The 21576-nt window shown below is 41.9% G+C and overlaps 1 protein-coding gene across 9 annotated transcripts in view; it reads left to right on the top strand.

Moving 5' to 3' along the window:
- Window positions 1-21177, top strand: part of LOC135420405 (6-phosphofructo-2-kinase/fructose-2,6-bisphosphatase 4) — a 56339-nt gene extending 35162 nt beyond the window's left edge. For 5 of the 9 annotated variants that reach the window (XM_064667850.1, XM_064667858.1, XM_064667856.1 and 2 more), the window contains exons 5-15: window positions 97-171; window positions 1078-1134; window positions 1452-1573; window positions 3223-3430; window positions 3994-4140; window positions 4732-4836; window positions 6538-6667; window positions 7027-7089; window positions 10236-10300; window positions 13393-13448; window positions 18321-21177. In XM_064667850.1, the coding sequence (XP_064523920.1) occupies window positions 97-171; window positions 1078-1134; window positions 1452-1573; window positions 3223-3430; window positions 3994-4140; window positions 4732-4836; window positions 6538-6667; window positions 7027-7089; window positions 10236-10300; window positions 13393-13448; window positions 18321-18327 (1035 nt within the window). In that variant the 3' untranslated portion in view covers window positions 18328-21177. Of the gene's footprint in view, window positions 1-96; window positions 172-1077; window positions 1135-1451; window positions 1574-3222; window positions 3431-3993; window positions 4141-4731; window positions 4837-6537; window positions 6668-7026; window positions 7090-10235; window positions 10301-13392; window positions 13485-18320 lie in introns of all 9 variants that reach the window. The other 4 variants (XM_064667852.1, XM_064667854.1, XM_064667851.1 and 1 more) reach the window with 2 other exon arrangements.
- The last annotated feature ends 399 nt before the right edge of the window (window positions 21178-21576 follow it).

Raw genomic sequence — 21576 nt, 5'->3', positions numbered from 1 at the left:
TTACATTGTGGGACTTTGAACCCTTATTTTTATTATCACCAACAGGCTGTGATGCTTTTCAAATGCCTTTCTCTCTCTCCCTGTAATTATTCCTAGGTCTTTGATGCTACAAACACAACTCGAGAACGTAGAGAAACTATTTATAAATTTGGTGAAGAAAATGGGTATAAGGTGAGTTAGAAGCAAAGCAGCTCTGAGCTAATGCCTGAACAAGTAAGGCAGGGATAGTTTTGCCCTTATCTGTACCCTGAGTTTAAGAAGTGCACTAGCACAAGGCACATCCTTCTTAGATGTTTATTAATAATGCATTTTGTATTCCCAAAAATTTTTCTGAATTAAAAGCCATCCCATCCTCATTTTCCTCATCTGTCACGTTAGTACTGTTTGGAGCTGTTTTGTGCTGTGGCTTCAATTCTGTCATCCTGGACCTGTAGTTCTGAGTGTACTGTCAGCAAGAACTATTTGAAATACGGTTCTTTGTGCAGTTCAGATTTTTGCTGCAGAAACAGGGAAGGAATTCTGCATTAGTTCTGTACAAACCAAAAGCTTTCTGTGGTTTTCTTCCTTCTGTCCAGGATTGTTTGGCATTTAGCTGTTCTCCAATAAAAATCCATTTCCTCTAAACTTACATCTCCATAAACCTTTGACACAGCAAAACACAAACCTCTCTTTAAGGAGGCTACTCCATTAGCTGAGAGAGGCTTCTAAGAGAGGCTTCTAAAGTATTATTTCAGAAGCATTAGTTACTGTTTGTTTGGCTGAACATGCATCCTCTGCATTTATTTCTTCTCCTTCCATGCTACGTTTTTTTTCTCACTGAAAAATTTTTCCACTCATAAGCATTGTTGGGGAAAAGACTATGAAGAATGATGCTTCATGGAATGGTCAGCCAGGAATTTCTGATGAGAGGGTCTGGAGAAACTTCCTGAGTAAATAGAGGGAAGTTTAACATAGGACACTGCTAGAAGGGCCTTAGCATGGAAGTGGGCAATATGCTGCTTGTGTCTGTTAGTCTCCAGAGCTTTTTTAATGTATTCTTCCTTCCTTCTGTTCATGTGACTTCCATTTGGACTGAAGACTTTTTTTGTGGAGTCAGTGTGTGTTGATCCAGAGGTCATTGCTGCAAACATTGTGGTGAGTATTGTGATGGAGGAAAGTTTGCTTTAACCTCCCTGTATTTTTAGAAGTACGTTGTAAGAACTTCCAATAGCAGAAACCCCCCACATTAGCTCCCATTAATGGAACAGTTTTCATTTATTTTCCTGTCCATGTGAATGTTACTAACTCAGAAGTTTAATTTCTCTGAAGAAGAATTATTTTTGCTTTACATGTATTTTAATTAACTTCCAGACAAAGCTTCTTGTTGTGTTCTCCCCCTTCCTATTTCTTTAGACATCCATGAAAAAGGGAAAGAAACTTATGTACTGCTCTCCTGGTTTTATTTTAAACAGCAAGTGAAGCTGGGTAGTCCTGACTATGTTGATTGTAGTAATGATGAAGCAACAGAAGACTTCATGAAAAGAATAGAGTGCTACAAGAACTCATATGAGACATTAGATGAAACTCTGGACAAGTAAGTGATGAAACAATACCGTGATCACAACTGGTGATCCAGTATTATTAAAATGTTTTTTTAAAGGTTAGAGCATCCTGTAGTGGGGATTAGGGCTTTCAAGGTGTTTTTTAGTGGCTTCAACTCTCTTTCCTTTGGCAAATTAGAGAGAGTTGACTCAGGGAGTGTAGCCTGGAAACTTCCTTGTTTGAGGAAAATTGGCTAACAAGTCTACTCTTGGACAATATTTTTTTTTGATTTTCCCACTTGGAGAATAGTATGATTCTTCTGGGATAGAACCAGCATTTAGGAATTATTCCAGACTTGCTACAGTGATTGGTTGGTACTTGTTTCTTTAGTATGTAGAGGAGACTTGAGTGATTTATAAGCATAACTTAATTGGTTGGCGTGGTTAAGATTAATTATGAACACATCACTCTTAAAAATGTGACTTCGAAATTTATTTATTTGTGCTTGCAAATTACCCTGCAGCTTTAGGACTGTGAGAAACTGTCTTGGCTAGGTTGTTTATCCTCATGCCAAAGCATTCTTCTGTTCCTCATTAACTTTGAACTCTTGAAAGTAAGGTAGGGATGAACCATACGAGGAGGAGCCCTGTTTCTATTGCTACACTCCAGGATTTCAGGGTGGGATTTGGGGCTGCAGTCATACCAGGTGATCCTGGGTTGTTCCAGGACCAGAGTTGCAAAGGCTGAGCTTTCCTTGCATTTTAATGTAATTGGGTGTCAGCAGCGTGAAGCTGGTTCAGTCGGCTCAGTTCATGCGTGTAATTTCTGTGATGGACCTAATGGTTGTGCCTGGCTGGAATAGTAATGATTAACTCCAAAGAACACTAGCAGGGATGAGGTGATGCTTGTTTCTCATCACCTCCATTTGATTTTAGTATAAGTTTTCGTGTTTCATTGTGGTATGAGGTCTCAAATGCATTGCTAAAAACCAACAGCGGTTATTTTCAGCTCATTAGACTCTTTTCCTTGTGTAAACTAGAGGCTACTCTAAAATTATAGTTCAGTTGAGAAAGAATAAGCAATGAAAATTGAAATTATTAGCTGTCTGATGCTGAGAGAAGGTAGTGGTGGGGTAAATTACAGTACCATTAATAAGTAGTTGTTGATAGAGCAGTTGAGAAAACATCTTGCTTCAGGCTTGTCCCTGGTCCTTCTGATGCCCTGGTTTTTCTGGAGGGATTAACTGAGATGGGGAAATAGTGACTGTGCCTTTTGGCCCTGAGTGCAATCAGACACTGAGGGAAAGTGTTTGTAACCTGGAAAAAAATATCAGGTATTGTAAAATAGCTGGATATCTTATTCAACTGTGGTAACTTCAGTGACTCCACTGAATCTTTCAGTGGGAGGGCTGTGTTTCACCAAGAGTAGGATCTAGATTTGGACAAAGTGCAAGTAAAGGGAACAGAAAAGAAAGTTATGTGAAAGGAATAGAGTTCATCCTGTACCTTTGGAGTACTGCATTGTTTCTTAGGACTAATGCATATTCCATGGGTGTTTGAGGATTTTTTTCATTTCTTTGGCTTGTTGCCCCTTTGTTTTATAATGAGAAGAGAGGGTGGAAAGATCGTTGTACGTGCTAATAGAAACTATGTGGAATCTTACTACTTTTTTTTTTTCCCTCCTTTTATTTGCTCATGAAAGGGATCTTTCTTACATTAAAATTATGGATGTCGGAAGGAGTTATCTTGTGAACAGAGTGATGGATCACATCCAGAGCCGGATTGTCTACTACCTCATGAATATCCATGTGACTCCTCGGTCAATCTACCTCTGTCGACATGGAGAAAGTGAACTCAATCTGAAAGGGAGAATAGGAGGAGATCCTGGGCTGTCTGTCAGGGGGAAAGAAGTACGTACCTGCTGGACAAGCGTGGCGGGGTTTTGTGTGGGTCTGTGCTGTGTAATTACAGCTTTCTTCCTCTACAGCCTTTCCTCTCAACATGTTTAAGAAGGGCTTTTTTTAGTTGCGTGTTTGGGTGGTAGAAACAGGGTGGACACTTTGTGTGTTGTGATTTGGTATGTGCTCTTTTATCTGTTTGTCTTTCTGTTGGCTGAAATTCCTCTTTATCCTGCAGCACAAAGCAGTTGGCAAGAGGGCTTTATTTTTTAACTGTATCTTTGTAAAATCCTGACTAGCTGGATAGTCGGGAAAATACACAAGTTAAAGCTGAAAGGAAAATTCCTGGAAATGAAGTTAGGAACCGCAGAAAACTTGTGTTTTCCTTGTACTACTTTTCTCTCCTCTCCTCTTGCACTTGGATAATGGAGTGTGTTGTATTTCTTAGCGAAAACTTTGACAGTATTTTGGAAAAGTTATAATGAGTTTACAGAGGCTAGAGCCCGTGTATTCCAAAGGGAGCACAGTGTGTTGGCTCTAAGCCCTCATCCAGTGTCTCATGGTTTTTCTTTCAGTTTGCCAAAAGCTTGGCACAGTTTATTAATGAGCAAAATATCAAAGATCTGAAAGTTTGGACGAGCCAGATGAAAAGGACGATTCAGACTGCTGAAGCCTTGGGAGTGCCTTATGAGCAGTGGAAGGTTTTGAACGAGATAGATGCAGTAAGTTCTTCTCTTTAAAGCATCTAATAAGTTGCTTTGATTGCTAGGGATGAAGGAAGTAATTAGTATTTTAATAATATTCCTTTTATGGGATGGAAAGTCATTGAAGCTGCTTCTAGAGGCTGGAAAAATTGTCATTAATTCCTGTTAACAAGGCTAAGCATTTTATTAAATTTTGCCATAGTTAATATTTTCTTGCTGTGTCTTTCCCAGTAAAACATTTCCCTGCAGAAACCAAAATGTTATGAAATTTTGGGTAAGTGGGGGTTGAAAGAAGTTTAGGGTAGGTGTGGCTTGCTGGTTGGCATTTTCCAACTGCACCTCTAAGATATATAAGCAGGCTTAATAGATGAAATGTGACCTTGCTTTTTGCCCATGTATGTAACTTCACCTATATAGGGATTAAATGATTCCTTCTAACCACGTCTGAGTCCAGCTGAGTGTCCTGTTTACCACATGTGACAATTTTAAGTGTCAGAGTAACAAAATGAAATTGTTAAAGGTTATTTATATATGGTTTTATTTAACAGTGATATCTGCTTTTGGCACTGCTGGAAATACATGGGTTTTAATTGTTTTCATAACCTACAGGGAGTGTGTGAAGAAATGACATATGAAGAAATACAGGAAAATTACCCACTTGAATTTGCACTGAGAGACCAAGACAAATACAGATACAGATACCCTAAAGGGGAGGTACGCTATTTTTAATTTTTTAAGGTGAAGGGCTTCCTTGTCTTCTTGAATACATGCATGCTGGCCTTGGGAAAAATAAATTTTAAAATTAATGAAAAGGTTATTTGTTGTACTTTCTCCACAGGAAAGTACATCGGAGCTTGCAACGATTGAGCCCAGACCATTTAAATTGATTCAGGGCTTGAAAAATAGAACAGTAAATTTAGAAAAACAGTGGAGAGCTTTGATCTTGTGGGCATGGTTCCTGTGCTGGTCCTGCAGTGATAAAGCAGGAAGAATTGCAAGGCTTCAGCTGTTGCATATGCAAAAATACTGCCAAGTTGGGCAGTTTCTATTCACCCTTGCTCTGGGTGATGGCTGTTTTGCAGGCGGCTCTGGATGAAATGCTGGGGGAATCTCAAGAAGCCACGTTGGTCTTTCACTTTATTACACTCCTTGCCTCTGGGAAAATCAGTTGCTGACAGCTTTTCTGAAGCAACCCCGTTACAGTGCAGCAATTACCAGATGGTCACAGGGTCTGTCTGTGGGTGCTGAAGGCTCAGGATTCTGGGCAGCAGGGTGGAGGAGTAATTGGACCAGCTGCTCGCTGTTTGTGTCATGGGGAACCAGAGCTCTGTCATCTTCTTCCTCAGCAGTCAGGAGCAATCACTGTGATAAGAGCAGCGTTCCTGGGAGTGTGACCCCGGTCTTACTAATGAGGCAGTCATTAAGCTGCTGAGTTCTCCTAATCCATTTGAACAAGGACTGTTTGTTTTTCAAACCCGGTGCCGTCCTCCGGGGACGGTGACAAACATTTCAAACTCCCTCAGTGCCTTGGGGTGATTAGCTGAGCTCAGCCGTTAGTCAAAGGTAGATTTGTGTGTTTGTCAAAGGCAGTTTTGTGTCCCTGGTAACAGTCCGAGGGGGTTTGCACAGCTCGCTGGAGACCAGGGGCTTCCTCTTGCCCAGGGCTCAGTCAGCAGGGGCTTTCCATCCTGCCTTGGGACCAGGGCAAAGGCTTTTGCTGTGGTCAGTCCCTGTTTTTCTGGGTGATGTGACGAGTTCTCTGCATTTACATTGCATGACATGTTTTGGAAGTGTTGTCTTTACTGTGGACATGAAAATTGACTTAACCATGCATAAGCAGAAACCCTGCTGTTTACCAGCAGCAACGTTCCTGCAGCAGATTCCCCGTGCACATGCAAGAGCATCCATTCTCTTCAATCTGTGACTTCTGGTGGGATGGTGGCTGCTGTCACCAGGCCACTTCAACAAGCCCTTGGTTTGTTTTCAGAGGGCAGCCTGAACAAGTCGGGCTTTGTAAAGTCTTTGAGTGCTTACTGTAGGCTGGGCTTCCCAGATTTTTGCTTGGAAGAGGGGTGCTTTTGAAGATGAGGTATGGAAAGCGATGTGCAAGACTTAAACCTGTATATTTGCAGATGATGTGAATTAAATTCTAGGCATTTTGTGGAAATTCTTGATCAAAGTGGCTAATTTAATAAAGCTTTTCCACGAGGGAGATTTATTTTATGTGTCTGCACTTTGATAGTCTGGAAGACCCGAACTGTGTGCTCAATTTAAGGAAAATTATTATTGCAGTGTTTGTCTGTGCACTAATATATAGAAGATGACTAATATGAAAGTAAGATCCCCTGTATATCCATACACTGTTCAAAGAGTTTTCCCTTTTTAATGTGCTGTGTATTTCTCCTCCCCACCCAGTCCTATGAAGATCTTGTTCAGAGACTGGAGCCAGTAATTATGGAACTTGAAAGGCAGGAAAATGTGCTTGTCATATGTCACCAAGCTGTCATGCGCTGTTTGCTCGCATATTTTCTTGACAAGCCCGCAGGTAAGTCTTCCTTGATATATTACAGATGGTCTGTTTTTTGAAAATTAACTGATTAAGCTTCCAAACAGTAAATTCTATCAGTTTCCTTATCATCAGGGGGTGGCTGTGTTAGGTCAGTACCCAAGTGTAATTTTTTTATATTTGACCCACACGTGAATCTTGATGTTATTGAGCTACTCCTCACCTGAAACAGTGAGGAGTTTGATTAGCTCTGTTTGATTAGCATCTCTGTTTGCATGCTAGGGAAGAAAGCAGATACAATGTCAGATAAAAACTCATTTAAGTGGTTGACCTGTAACATAATAGAGAAGTTACTTGTAACCTGTGTTTCATATGTAATTTGTGGTTTGATTTCTCAGAACAACTCCCTTACCTGAAGTGCCCACTGCATACTGTCTTAAAGCTAACCCCGGTGGCTTATGGTAAGTGGAATTAAGTGTATGTAATATATAAGTCTAACTGTGCTGTCTTTGTCATCAGGAAAGGTTGTGAAGCATTTAAATCAAACCTAAGTTTATTTTGCTTTAAAATGGAATTGAACTGTTGGGTCTGACATTTCCTGTATGCCTGCACAGCTTTGGTTAGAATCGATGAATCCTTTGGATTACATTTGCCTTGCCTTATGCCAGGAGATACGTATGTGTTGGTGAAGGCCTGGAACCACCAGAGGCTGTGAGTGCTAGAAGAGAGTTCTGTGCTCAGTTCATGTGCTATTTCACTACTTCTTCTGGCAAACCCGTGCATTTACACGTCTGGTACAGCAAGATCTCATTTTTCATTGATGTATTGGAGGGTATTGCTTTTTAGAAGACAGGCCAATTTACAATTGTATAGGTTTATCGTCTTACAGAAGGTGTTCCCTTAGCCTTTAATAGCTTTGTTCTCTTTTCCTGAAGTATTTTTTTTTTGCATGGACCTTCACAGTACCACATGCATCACCTTGTTTGTTGATGTTGGCATCGTTTGTCAGCAGCTGTTACCAGTGCTGGGCTCAGGGCCTTTCACTGGGCTCCTCTGCCAGCCTGGGCAGTGTGGGGTGTGGGTTGTAACATGCTCTGTTTTGGGTTTTAGGCTGATTGCTGATGAGGTTTTGTGTGTCTTTCAACTTCAGCTTGATGTGTACCTGCTGTTAGTTTAAATGATGGCTGAGTTATATCTGCTGATATTTCATCACACTTCAGAAGATCATCTACAGACAGAGAACTATCGGCACATCTCACCAGGAAATCGATGCCCAAAAATGCTAGTCCAGTCATTAATCAGAAGTGCAAAGCTGCCTTTGATTATCAGCTTTGAAAAGTAGTGGTCTAGACCTGTATTTTGTTTAATTGTTAAGTTTCAAAAAAAGGTTGAAACAAAGTAGATTACAAAACAAAGTAGCTGCCACACTGGGAAATCTGCCTGAAGAGATTTTTCTCATTTAATTGCTGCATTGTCCTACAGTAACAACTGCCTGTGCTGTGGTGACATCTGGTGTTCCCAGCCCTGCATGACAAGCTGGAGTTTTGAAAATAGAGATTTAGAGCAGTTAAAACTTCTTTTTTATTTATTTGTTTTGTTTTTTTTTTTTTTTAGTTGGGTTCTCTTTACTCACTAATCTCTGCCTGTTTCCACTGAGAGGTTTTTGTTTGGGGTTGTCTTTGGTTTTGTGGGGGTTTTCTGGTGAATTTTTGTGTGTGTGTTTGTTTGCTTGTCTGATTGGTTGGGGTTTTTTTGTGGTTAGTTGGGTGACCATTCATACATTTTAAGAGGGCCTGGATGTTTGCAGTGTGTGCTCACACAAAATGAGGAAGGAAACAAAACGGTAGGAAATAACTGTCCTTACCCTTTTGACTTCAGTGAAAGAAATGCCATTGTCCTTTTTTAAAGCATTTGGTGTGTATGTCTGATTAGCACATTTCAGTCAACCTTCTTTTTGGAATTCAGCCACCTGAGGACACAGGAGTAAATCGTTTCTACAGTACTGATCTGTGGCATTATTTCAAGCTGATGCATCACTTGGCTCCAGCAAGGCAGGATGCAGGATCAGACCTGGTGTGTTTGATACCTTCCAGCTAATCCTGTTCTGGGGAAATGCCTCCCCTGGGGGTTTGCTCATCCTGGCACTGGAAGCAGCATCATTCCCACCTTGAGTGTCTGATCTGCAGTAGGGGAACATCTGTTAGAGCCTGACAGCTGGATTAGGATAAATGAGACCTTTGCCCAGCAATCCAGTGTAGTGATGGTCTGTGTGGGAGCACACAGGAAAGAGAAACTGCAGCTTGCTGTAGGGATGAACTTGGTCATTCAGTAATTAAAAATGAGCTGGGAGTATGCACGTTGTGGAGTAACTCATGTCCCTTTAGTTTATATTTAAAGCTTTCCATATGATGCTTTTTTCAGATCTTAAGCTCAGTAAGGACTGAGAGGTCTCTGGAAGTGTCTGCTGTGTAACCAGGCCTTAGTAATGGCCAACAGAAGGGGCCAGAGCTTGTTTTGGCTTGGTCTCAAGGGTCACAGTGGATCTGTGAATGGAAGGATGACTAAAGGTCCTGTTCCAGTGGGAGGTGTGTGCTTTTCCTCCTTAAAACCTGTTTTATGGTTGGCTGTTTCTGAGTGCTGGCTGCAGTGTTTGCTCATAGTGTTTGTGACAAACGGGCTTTCTCAGAATAGGTTTCCCTAAAGGAAGGTGAATACTTGCCTTACTAATTTATTTTTTTTTAAGTGCAGTGTCTTTCTAAGAAATCAGTTTTTTTCTGTCATGTGCTAATTCTGTGGAGTGTGTTATGACTTCAGGAAATAAGTTAGGAGAAAAATCTGACCACCTGTTTGAGATAGAAGATGGTCTCTGTGGTAGGTCAGAGGAACTGACTATTAATGAATGTTGTGTAGAGTAGGAGTAGCTTATAAAGGTCATGCTCATGTGAGATAAAAGTGTTTGGCAATCAGATATTTCTTAAAATGCTGATCCCATGGTGTATTGAGTAATTAAGTAATAACCTAAGTTTATACCATCTGGGAAATTGTTGTTTCTTCTGACTGTTTAATTTTTCTTGCTTCACTGGAGTTTTGAATTTTTGAATGCAAAGCAAAAGTCTTTTCAGAAGTCAACTTTAAAGTTCCATTTAGCTGGAAGTTAAAACTGTTTTGCATGTGTAGGGGAATGGGGGTTGCTAACAACACACTGTACCTTTTTGTAATTGTTTTCATGTTTAAAAATGAGAACAGCATTTACCTTCTGTATTACAATGAAATTCTAAGAAATCTAAGATGTTTAAAAACAAAAAAGGTACAAGTAAGAACTTTCTCACTTGAACATTCGTGTATGTTTAAACAAATAAAAATGTGTTTCAAAGAAAATAATGATAAAGCTAAGGGGAGGAGATGGATTATCAGATTGAGAATAGTGTTCCTCTAGGTGGAATAGATTCATTTCAGTAGCTTTAGCTCTTCAGAACTCAGGAAATCCTGGTATAAATCAGAAGGGGGGAAAGTGATTTAACCTTCACCAACTCAAAATTAGATTGCATCTTTACTATAACTTCACTTTTAAAGCAGATTTATTTAAAAATGTGTTTTTTGTCAACAGGATGTAAAGTAGAGTCTATATTTCTGAATGTGGAAGCTGTAAACACACACAGAGATAAACCTGAGGTAAGAATATCTCTCAAACTGGAGAACATGATGTAATGTACTGTCTGAGCTGATTTTTGTTGTCCTTGTGGTTAGAAGTGATTTGATAACTCAACTGAGAGTGTATTTAATTTTATATATCAAGCTTTACTACTGATTTACTGTTGGCAGGGGGTAAATCCTTTTTATTGAGCAGATTTATCTTTATTATATGAGTTAGAGCTGGAATAATTCATCTTCAAAAAATGAATGTGAAGGTGAAGATGTGGTATCCACCTGAAAGCTGCATAAAGTTCTGCCAGGCTTTGTCATTGAGCAGAAGTAGGGTGTAGTAAAAAAGTTATGTTGTGAATGCCACGCTTGTTTTGGGGAGAGAGAGAGAGGAGAGAGAGATCATCAGCTTTTTCACCCCTGCAGTCCTTGCTGTGTGAAAAAGAGGAATTGATGATGTCACCTGTGTTTTAAGCTGAAGCTGGAGAGGAAGACTAGATCTCAGGATACAGCAGGACAAGGGAATTTGTGAAATGTTAGTGGAGATCAGATGTCAGATTGTGGCAGCTTCGTGCTCTCCCTGTGTCAGGCACGTGTTTCTCTGCTCCTCAGTGTTGACCTGAGCTTAGGTTGGTTCTGCTGCTTGTGCAAAGCTCTTCCATTGCTGTGTTCTGAAAGTTATGTGAAACGTGCCATGATTAAAAACCTCTGGTTCCCTTGCAGATTCTCATGCTAATGCCCCCAGGTGTGGCACTGATTCCGTGCTGAGGTTACAGGCACTGCCTACTGGTGAACTGAAAGTCAGTTTGATAACATGAGAAAAGAGGACCATGTTTGGTGGTTTTCAGAACAGTGGTTTATGGTGGAAAGGAATATAGTGAGAATGAGGTTTTATGTGTGTATTCAATAGAGCATGTGACACAAAGTGCCTTTCTTACCTGAGGGTGCAGTTTTGTTCAGAATTCATGCTGGAGGGCTCTGTGAAGAAGTTTTGTTGTAATGGCATGGGAATTTTGAGTTGTGAAAATACTGACTTTGGGTCATCCGTAGCCAAGACATTTTCTGTTAGACAATGGCTCTGCATATTTTTCTACTCCCCTTTCTGCTTTACCACTTTTGTATCTTAGTTTGGTTTGTCAGGTTTAGGAAATCTGTTTTCACAGTGCCTGAAGTTGGAGAAGCATAGTGAAAATAAATCAGGATGTCTTGGAGCAGTAAGTTATCCATGTTAAATAATGTAGAGGAACAGAATCTTTAGTTTTGCTGATTAAAATATTGGTGCTGAATTTACAGCTTGCTAAATGTTGTTGAAAATACCATTCCTCTAACTGAGGAGGTTTATTTCAAGGGGCAAAGCTCTGCCTGAATCACCAAGTGACTCTCAACATGTCTAGGAGGTGATGTGGCCATGCTGGTGTGGGGTGCCTCTATTCCAGGTGCACGTAGAGGATCATGCAAACAGGTACATTGCAGTGGACATAAAGACACAAGACTAATTGGAACAGAAGTAAATTGAGTTAATGAATTTTAAAAGAATTTTAAAAAAGGAGCAGAGGCATTTTTATAAAAACCCCTCAAATTCTTTTCTCCCTCTGTCCTGAAGGAAACCCAGCCTGCTGACTATGGATGGTGACATACTGTTCATTTAGGAGATCTGATTGAAGGACTAAGTTGGTCCTGCCTGCATTTAAATGATGCTCAGGGAACTATGAACATTTCGAAAGCTTTTATTTTCATCACCTACAAAAATGTTAATTACTTCTGTAAAATTAAGTTTTCAAGTGGTCTATTGAAGTCAGAGCATTTAATTAAATGCAGCATCACATAACAACATTGTTAAACAATGAAACTATTGGATTGAGAATTGCCCAGTGGGCTGTTCTGTGCCCCCACCAGTCACTTGTAGTCCAGAACAGTGCCCTCCTTTTGGGCTCAGCTGAAAGCATCTATTTTCACGTGGCAAAAATGCAGGCAAGGCTCTGGAGTCTTTGTTTCTGGTATGTGTGAACTTCATTGTACCATGGTGGTTTTGTCTGGAGCAAATTGAAGCCTTGTGTTTGTCAGCAGTGTAGTGGCTGAAGTTCTGACCTTTTCCAGTGAAGGAGTCTATGGTCTTTTACTGAAAATAATTCAGGGGAGTTGCTCTGGGTCCCCCCTTTGGGCCAGAAAACAAGCAGTGGGGTGAAGTGTCTGCTTTGCATCTCTGGCTCAGTTGGTGAATGACTGACAGGAAGATTGCTCGTAGCACGAAACCCAGGTTTCCTTTTGGAGTTTGGGGAGGGGAGAGGGAGATGGTAGTGAAAGGTGTGAAACAAGTAAGACTCAGGCAGCCTGTCAGCATGAAGTTTGAAGAAGTTGCAATGATTTGGCCTAGAGTGGGTCCTGGAGGTAACTTCAGAACAGTTTATCATAGTGTGCTCTCTTGGTAGAAGGGACAATACTGATTGGCAGGGTCTTTGGGACTTGCACGAGGTGTACGAGGCAGGTGTGATTCCTGAGCTGGTTCCATGGGGCTGCACTCAGCTGGACTTCCCAGCAGGAGCATTTGGCTCTGCTGGGCTCTTGGTTTTGTTTGGTTTTGAATAATTGAATGTCATGTTTTTTCTGCAGGCTTTGCAAAATGAGATGACACCTAGTTAGTGTAACCAGCCTTGAAAGATTAGCATGTCTGAGAACATATTTTTTAATTTTTTCAGGGTTGTTATATGCCTATAACACAAACAAATGTTGCAATTCTTCTCTTGGGACAGAAGTGTGTGGCATAGTTCAGTAAAACACTGCAAGTTGCTTAATGGATAGATGTGTATGTGCTGAAGCACATGATTAAGTAGATTCCTGCTTGGGCCTGTAAAAGACTTCTTCCTAAATGTGAATGTATTGAGCTTTTGGTAGTGCTGTCAGTGTGGGGTCAGTGAATTCTGTAAATACATTTTCCTGCTGTCTCGCTCTGGGACAGTGATGGGCTGTCAGTCTCTGCTGCACTCTCGGGGTGTGGGGGGTTAAAAAAAAAATCTCTGCTTCTGAATGAATGCAGCTGTGTACTTGTGAAGGAATCTGATTGGTGTTTTTGTTGCTCTTACTGCTGCATGATAAATATTCTCTGTATTTTTATTATTATACAGAATGTAGACATTTCCAGACCTCCCGAGGACGCTCTTGTAACAGTCCCTGGTCATCAGTGAGTCCTGTGTGCTGATCAACTATCGAACTTGGGGTGCTGTTTTCATCCTACTGCTTCAAAATAAATTGAAAAACTAATAATTTCAATCACTTTGAAATAAAAAACCCCACCCCAACCCAACTCATAATCCAAACCAAATGTTTGTACAGCATATGATTTGAAAAGATTATCAAATCACAATAAAACTGTTGCACTGGCTGATTTATTGTGGATGAGTTATCAAACATTGATCGGCTCATGCTGGAGTGCTGCTTTTGTAAATTGCTGTAATTTAAATATCCTGCAGCATTAAGTTTTATTGTAGCAGCCAGCAATCATTTAGTGTTAGTTGCAGTGAAAGCCCTGAAGCACATCATCCTGTGAGAGATAAGAAAGTCTGAAGTTGCTTTTCTAGACACTAGTACTATCTGTTTCAGTGCCCTTAGGAGTGATTGGACTGCTATGTGGTGTAAAATAACAACTCATAGTTGCTGTAAACTCCTAATCCTGCTGGTCCATAGCACTAGTGGTCTACATGGGCTGATTAATGATGTACTGTTGGAAAAGGGTAGCAAGTCTTCACTTAGTTCCAGAACAATTATTCAAAGAACAGGAATGTGTATAAATGTTTTTAATATATGACTTTTGTTAACAGATGTTCTGCATTAACTAGGCTTTAGGGTTTGCCCTTCAGCAGAAGTGATTTTAAATTCCCTCTTTTCCTGCTTCTTGTACAGACATGGCTGATCAAGCATTTACAGTTCTGCTCCAGTTGTTTTGTACCCAGATTTTATCTGGGCTCCAATAAGTAGCATTTAAGCTGTTTCAGACCAGGGAAGCAGACCTAGTCAGAGGATTTTGCAGCTGGGTTGTGACTCCAGCAGATAGGGTATCTCAACCAGCAGGAGATGAATCCAAAACTGAGTGACAGCAAAGCCTCTCGCAGGCTGCAGGTTGTTGGGGATGTGGTGCCTTGGTGCCTTTCTGGGCACAATGGGCAACCTGAGGCCATGGAATCACCTGTGCCATTGAGTAGACACCATTGAGGCTGGGAAAGGCAGAAAAGTCACCACATCCTGGAACTATTTTCTAAGGGCATCTTTTAGTCTTGAATGTAAGCAAGAGTGTAGGTTGTGGAAAGCTTTTTATATGTTGGTTTTCTCAGGTGGTACGTTTTTCCAAAACCTGGATTTCAGAAAAAATGTGTGGCATATCTGCACTTCTAAAATTGTAGTGAAGTTTTCAGAAGTTTAGAGCAATTGGGAATGTCTGCCATAACCAAATAACCTCCTGGCCAAAAAGCCTCCTGCTGCACTGGTTGGTGTTTAGTTAAGTCAGTGTCCCAGCATGGGCTGGGACTGGGGGAACCTGGATCATTTTCCTGTTGCTGTTTGTGACTGTGACATAGGAGTGTTTGGTCACTTTTCCTTGTTTAATTGTTCCAACCTCTGTGCATGAGCTTTGCTGTGAAAGATGCTCTGGGGAAGGAGACCTGAGCTGCCATACCCTCTTGCACACACCAATTAGTGAGTCTGGTTGCTCTTACCTGACAGTTGAGGTAGCATTCCCAGGGGGTAGCAGAGATCCGGCCAGTCGGGTACTTATTAACTGCATGGAGACAGCTTGGAGTGCTGTCACCTCTGCAGGCCACAGGTAAGGAAATACCATTCAATTTAAACTAAATGTGTTGCATTTTTGATGGAGCCAAAATGTGTGCAGGCGTCTGCTGTGGAAAAACTGAGTTTTGCTGCTTGAGAAAGGAAGGCTCGGGCTGTCAGAGAAAATGGACGGGGAGGATGGACAGGGCAGGAACTTGGCTGGAGAGGAAAGCTGAGCTTGGCTGTTCTGGCAGAGGTTGTAGAGGGAGGTGAAGCAGCAGAAGCACCCAGGACCCTCCACCCCTGCCAGCTGCTGCCAGCCTGATTTCCTGGGGCTGTGGCTGCGTGTTGTTCTCTGCTGAGCACAGCACTCGTTGTGCTGATGTGTGCAACGGAGTGAAGCGGATATTTAAAAGCAGAATGCTCTGAGGGGTCTCCTCTTACAGCATGATTGCTCAACAGTCCTCTCTGCCTTACTTCCTCAGTAACAGAAAGGCCTGATGCTGGACGGGAAGTAGCAGCAAAGTTTGTGGCATGGCTTTGCCGAGGGAAGGCTGGCTGATAGGGGGCTGGAATGTTTGTATCCTGCTGTTTATTTCTCTGTTTATGCCTGTGCTGGTTCTTGTCCTTAGAGGCTTCTTCCTTTTCCCTAGAGGAGCCTTTCTGTAAAATCTTCCTGTTCTGCTGTGAAGATCACAGAACATGTGTAGCTAAATCAAAGTAAAACTGAGATGGCAGGGGCTGTCCTGTTCAGAGGCTCACAGCACTTTGCTGGGGGAGGCTCTGTTCTGTAGGAAAAAAGTGTACAAAGGGAAGAGTATAATGAGGAGAAGACCAGTGGTGGTATAGGAGTGTATTTGAGTTAATCTGTGTGTTTTGAGTCTTTCCAGGGAGGACTGGGTGAGATGGACCCTTGTGTAAGGCAGAGTGACACTGCTCCTGCCTCAGACAGTGGGCTCTGGAAGCAGTGACCCCCTGCCTGGGCTGACTGAGTGAGAGTCCATATGCCTTGGTAGAAATAGTATTTAGAAGAGGTGAGTGTGGTTTTTATTCCCACTGCTGTGTTTCCCAGGCTCTTCAGACCGTGTTGCTGCTGGTGTGTGGCAGTATTATTCCCAGGATGGTGGTTTGTCCAGGTGTGCTTTGGGAAGGCAGTGCTGAGCAGTTGCCAGGACACATTTTGGTCCCAAAAGGAAGGCATTAACCTCAGTCACCTTTCTAAGCAGCAGCACTGTCCTCATTGCACAGCTTTTACCTCTCAATGCCCTTGGCTGTTCTGGAAGCAGATACAATCCCAGCTGCCATCATCTCATCTAATGGGATTCCTATGAGTAGGAATCCATTTATTGTTAATGAGGATACCGGTCCCTTTCTAAGCCCCTGTTCATCTGGTCTTGCTCTCATCTGTTGTGTTTGTCTAAGAAGCCCTTGGGGGTGTTTATTAGGGTTTATCCCAGTTTTCTTCCTTCACTGTGACAGTTCAGTGCTTTGCTTCCACAGCCTGTTTGTATTTATTCAAATCCAACCACTTTTTGCTTTCAACTTTCTCGCCTGTGTATTGATATTCCCTCTGGGTCTGTCTCACTTGCTAAGATGCTGCTTCCATCTGATACAGCTTATTTCAGTCAATGAGAGGTATCTTCTGCTGTGCCTTAATCACCTTGTTTCCTTTTAGTTTCATGTTAGAGCTGTCTAGTCCTTGCTGCTTGGGGATTAATTTCCAGTACCTCTGGATTCCTGCATACTGATGCTCCATTTCATGCTCCATTTAATTTTCTTTGAATCAACATCAGATGATCAGCTTAAAAGATTTCAGCCAATATTCTTGGAGTGCCTGTGGGAGACATCTCCACAGTCCCAAGGAATTTCTGGGTGTTTTGCATAAGTTGCTAAGAAAAACACAAACAAACACACCAAATGCCAGCATAATCTGTTGGCTGGTTGTTTTCTCCCCTCCTGTGTAGTCATGCAGAATATGACTTGTTCTGCTAGCTCCTTGTGTTCTTAGACAGATGTTGATGCTTTCTGTGTGTCCCTTGGTGTAGATGCTTCCTCTAGAAGCTTCTTTCTGAAATAGGGTTGTTGCTTTGCTTTCCTTCAAAGAGAGAAGTCAGAGTGGGTTGGGCCATGTACTGGTGGATGCAGGGGTTTCCAGGACACTGCCCAGCAGCATTTGTGTGTGTGCTCAGAAACCTTGGTGTGGTGTTTATGGTGGAAACCAAGGGAATTTACCTGAGACCTTGAAGACTGATGAGAAAGGAAAGGGCTGACATGGATGTAGGAGAACTGGTAAGGGCAGAAGTGATGTTGGCACACTTCAACCCCCAAAGAAAATCTGGTGCTGCTTGTTTATGTCCTGTTTTGTTAAGAAATGGCTAAAAATCTAGAAACTGGGGTTGGGGAGAGGATTGAATTGCTTTTTAAGTTGATGTGTTTTGACTGATGGCATTGTGTGTCTGGTGTGCTGAGAGTGCCCCTTGCTGGGTGCTCGAGGGGCTCTCCTTTCCCTGGAGTTGGACTGGAGAGACTTGTTTGGAAAGTAAACTCTAATGAATGTGGTTATAAAACCACTGAAACATACCCTGATGTCAGTGTGACATCTGCCAACATGCCTGTGTACCCTGAAGTGCATTTAAACTTTATGTTTCCGGCTCTTTAGGGAACACTTCATGTTACCAGCCCTTCAGGGAGTTATTCAGAGTTCTTCCAGTGACTTGGCTGCTCACAGACAGGATCAGAATTAGCTTTATGGCTGTTGGTGTTAAGGAGCCATTTCCTGCAGTGTGCTCTGAACAAGGAGAGGTGGGCGGCCCTCCCTCCGGATTTTATTGGTGCTTGTGTGGTTTATGACCTTTGCAGGGTTCTGCTTTTCCTTATACAATGTCCATAAAGACCAGGAGAGACAATGGATTAGAAAAATGTGGTTAAAACTGTGATTAAAGGATAAAAAGGTTTTAAAAACTACACCATTGTGACCTGCATATGGTGTAGAGACTGACTGTCCTACCAGACCTGGTGTAATACATGTCTTAGAAATGCTTTTCACCTGCAGCAGAGATCCTGCTTTTGGGTATCTGAGGGGCTCTGTGAAGTGCCTGGCACTGGAACAAAGTCAAAGCCTGGTTCTGACTCCTACTCAGGGACTGGGACCATTCCTTGTGTTTTACAAAACATTTTGAGGAAATAAGCATTCAGACTTACTTGTCTTTAAGTAATAGCCTCGTGTTAAGCGAAACCGCGCCTGGCTGTGAAACCTTTGCTTTACGATCTTCTTCTGTCTTTAAATTTGCAGAATGTAGGTGTGGATCGGTCGAGAGAAGAAGCTTTGAGGACAGTGCCCACCCACCTATAGCTCCAGCTCCAGGGGCAGCAGCCCTTCCTCCAGCGCAGCTCAGGGCCCGGAGGTGGAGAAGGTGTCGGAGCGGGTTGGGATGAACGCGCCTCCCCTTCACTTTGAGACATTTCGAATGTGACTCCCCTTCTTTGGAGAAAACCCCTAGTTGTGGATAACTCCCAGTGCCGAAAGGTATCAGTAAAAAGAGTGTGGGAAGCAGAGTAGAGTTGATTTCAAGATTTTTTTTTTTCCATATGTAAATTTGTGCAGTTTCAGTGGGTTTTTACTGTTCATCTGTGGAAGGTGGTTAATTGCTCGTGTTGATTTTACTGTCAGATTTTAACAAGACTTTACTTTCTTTTTTTAAGTGTTTTTTCTAAGAGTTCCTCTTATTTTTACTGTGAATGATTGCCTAGAATTACGTGGAGATTTTTTGATGGCGTATTTAACATGGGTGAAATTTTACATTTTGAGCATTGGAGGCTTCATGTTGCACAGCTGCTTTAAATGGAGAAGCCCGTCAGCTCTGATGACTGTTCTGTGTTTTAAATTGAGCTTTGGTTTGCCAACCACAACTTAAAATTTTTCTGAAATTTCTGAGGGAGATTTTCCCTTTGGAAAATCAAAGCATTAAAGCTAGATCTGCTACCTGAAAGATTCAGCTGTTTTAACAAGATTTTAATGTTTTCCAGAGGCCAACTGTATTTTGGAGGGCAGTGGGGGACACAGTATTAAGTGGGAGGGCATAAGTGTGAGTACAGCTGGCAGCCTGGGGAATGAATTGAGAGAGAAAGAGAGAGAGATATGTCCTGTCTGCTGCAGTTACAGGAGGGGATGAGCAGCTTCTCTGATTCTGGAAGGGAGGGGAGAAGGATTCAGACTGTCAGGGTCTGGAGAAGCTGCTTGTCTTGTTAGCGTTGTGATATTTTTTTTCTTTAGGCAGTTTTTGGAATGAATTTCAACATAAAAGTATATGTTTCTCTTTTATAGCCACATTTAATACGTACATCAGGAAACAGTACAGAGAGGTTAGGTGAGTTTAACCATTCTAACAGCTCATGCAAGAAAAACACCAGGTAAATTCTGAAATAATAACCCCTGCCTTGGGGTTTTTTGTATTGTTTTTAAGCACCTTCCATCATCCCAGTTCTTTGCTGCTCTTTAATGCCTAGTGAGACTCCAGTGCTAAAAATGGAATTGTCTGTGTCTGTTGAGGCCACAATCTTTTAACTGTACTAAATCAAAGTGTATTTTGTATGTGTGTTACCAGACAACTGAAGTGAGCTGCCAGCACTGCTGCTGGCTCTAGCTCTGAAATGAGGAGACCTATTCTTTGATAGTTTGACTGTGTTTTTTTCTAAGGAAACTCTTCAGATAATTGAGCTTTTACCATGTATGTTGTTGAGGTTGTTCTGTTGTTTTGTTTTTGTTCTTTCCTCAATTCCTGTGTGGAATACCAGGCCCTGGTAACATCATTTTGCAGGCAAGGGCTACATTGTCTTTTGTTTGTGCAGGGTTTATAAAATAATGTGCTGCTGTTATGATTAATTTTTTTTAATAAGCTAAATTCAGCAATATATTCAGCTCTGGAAGTAAGCCATAGAGCATCGCTGGGTTCTGTTTCAGAAGAGGAATGTGACCAGAAAGACTTGCTTCAAGTGCTGCTGTCTAAAGCTTTTGTGTGTGTGTGTGTGTGTGTGTGTGTGTGAGAGCCCTGCATTTGGTAATGCCATTTCAGACCTTTATTAATTCAGCTGTGTCTGTAGTTATGGGGTGAGGAGACAGCCTGCACAGCGCTGCTCAGAGGAGTAATTTATTGATGTGGAGTTAACAAGGCCACCTTTGTGGCAAAACTGTAGGAGTAATTCCCCCTCCTCGCCCCAGTTTGGCGTGGGAAAGCCAGGCAACCCTTGCTCCTCCACCATCCGGCCGTGACAGGAGTGGTTAAACAGTTTTTACACTGAGAATGTCAGGGTTTATCTGTAGCTACAGAGCACAAATCCCAGGAGGCTGCATTAAAAAAAGCAGGATTTTACCAGCAGATTGTGGTACTTCTTGAGCTCAGACCTGGTTGAAGAAATGTTGGTGGAAGGAAAATTTTCCCCCAGTGAGAGCTGAGCCCAGGGGCTGCTTCTCTTTGCTGGTGAGCATGGCTTGAAGTGTCTCCTCTCTCCCTTTGTTTTACCTCTCTGAACTGTCAAGAGGTGCTGTAACATCCTCGAGGCTTAATGTTCTATGTACAGTAGGTATTTTTATAGCCTGCTTTCAAATATACTGTGATGAGTGTTTTACTACAATGGGTGTTCAGTAAAAAGAATTGTATACAAGTGTAAATAAACTGTTGTGCTGATACTTGAAGAGGAAAAAAAAAATGAAGTTGTCTGTTCTGCATTAGGAAGGTACTAAATCAGTGACTGCATCTGACCCCGGCTGGCAAGAGCAGGTGTAAATTTGTATTTGTATTTGAATGTAGAGTTGAGGTGCATGTAGACTTGGAGTGAGTGATGGGTTCTCCTGGTTCTCACTGCCTCTCTGGGAAGGCACAGTTGAGAAATGCAGATTACTGTCACTTTCTAAAAGTGTATGTCCCCCCCTCCTGACAGAACAGTCACTGACAGGGGAGGGGAAAACCCTTGTCTGTATTTGTACCCATTTACTGCCTCTGACTGTTACTGCACTTGCCTGGCTCAGATGCAGTCTCTTGAATGGGATTAAACTGTCTTGTCTTACATTGTTGGCCTTCGTCGTGATGTTTCAGACAAATGTAATCATTTGACGTTTGATCCAAGTAATAAAGATCAAATGCTACAACGTGCACCCCTGTGTGTTTCTTTCCATGTCCCGTTCTGGTGGCTGAAGTGCCAGGTGAGTGTTCCTGCACCTCAGCAGGTTTCCACAATTTCCACAGGCGTAGGAATTGCAGCTGGGTTAAGAGAGCTTATCCATAAGCTTGAGAATTAAATTCATTCACCCCACTGATTGCTTCACTCTGCGAAAATTGTAATTTAAGTAAGAAACTCAATAATGGAGGAAGGAATTGGAAGAACTGATTAAATGAATACAAGCCAAGATTCGCATGCAGAGAAGAGAAAGGTAAGACTTTATTAGTTTTACCTGGTCATTGGTATTAAGATCTGATCCATGCCCTCAGAGCTACACTGTTCTTATGTTGTCTTCCAAATGCTGCCTGTCAGTACAAGTTTGCATGCAGAGA

This window comes from Pseudopipra pipra, chromosome 11, assembly GCF_036250125.1.
Source record: "Pseudopipra pipra isolate bDixPip1 chromosome 11, bDixPip1.hap1, whole genome shotgun sequence".
In the NCBI taxonomy this organism is placed as follows: Eukaryota; Metazoa; Chordata; class Aves; order Passeriformes; family Pipridae; genus Pseudopipra; species Pseudopipra pipra.
This window is presented reverse-complemented; position numbering and strand designations above follow the sequence as displayed.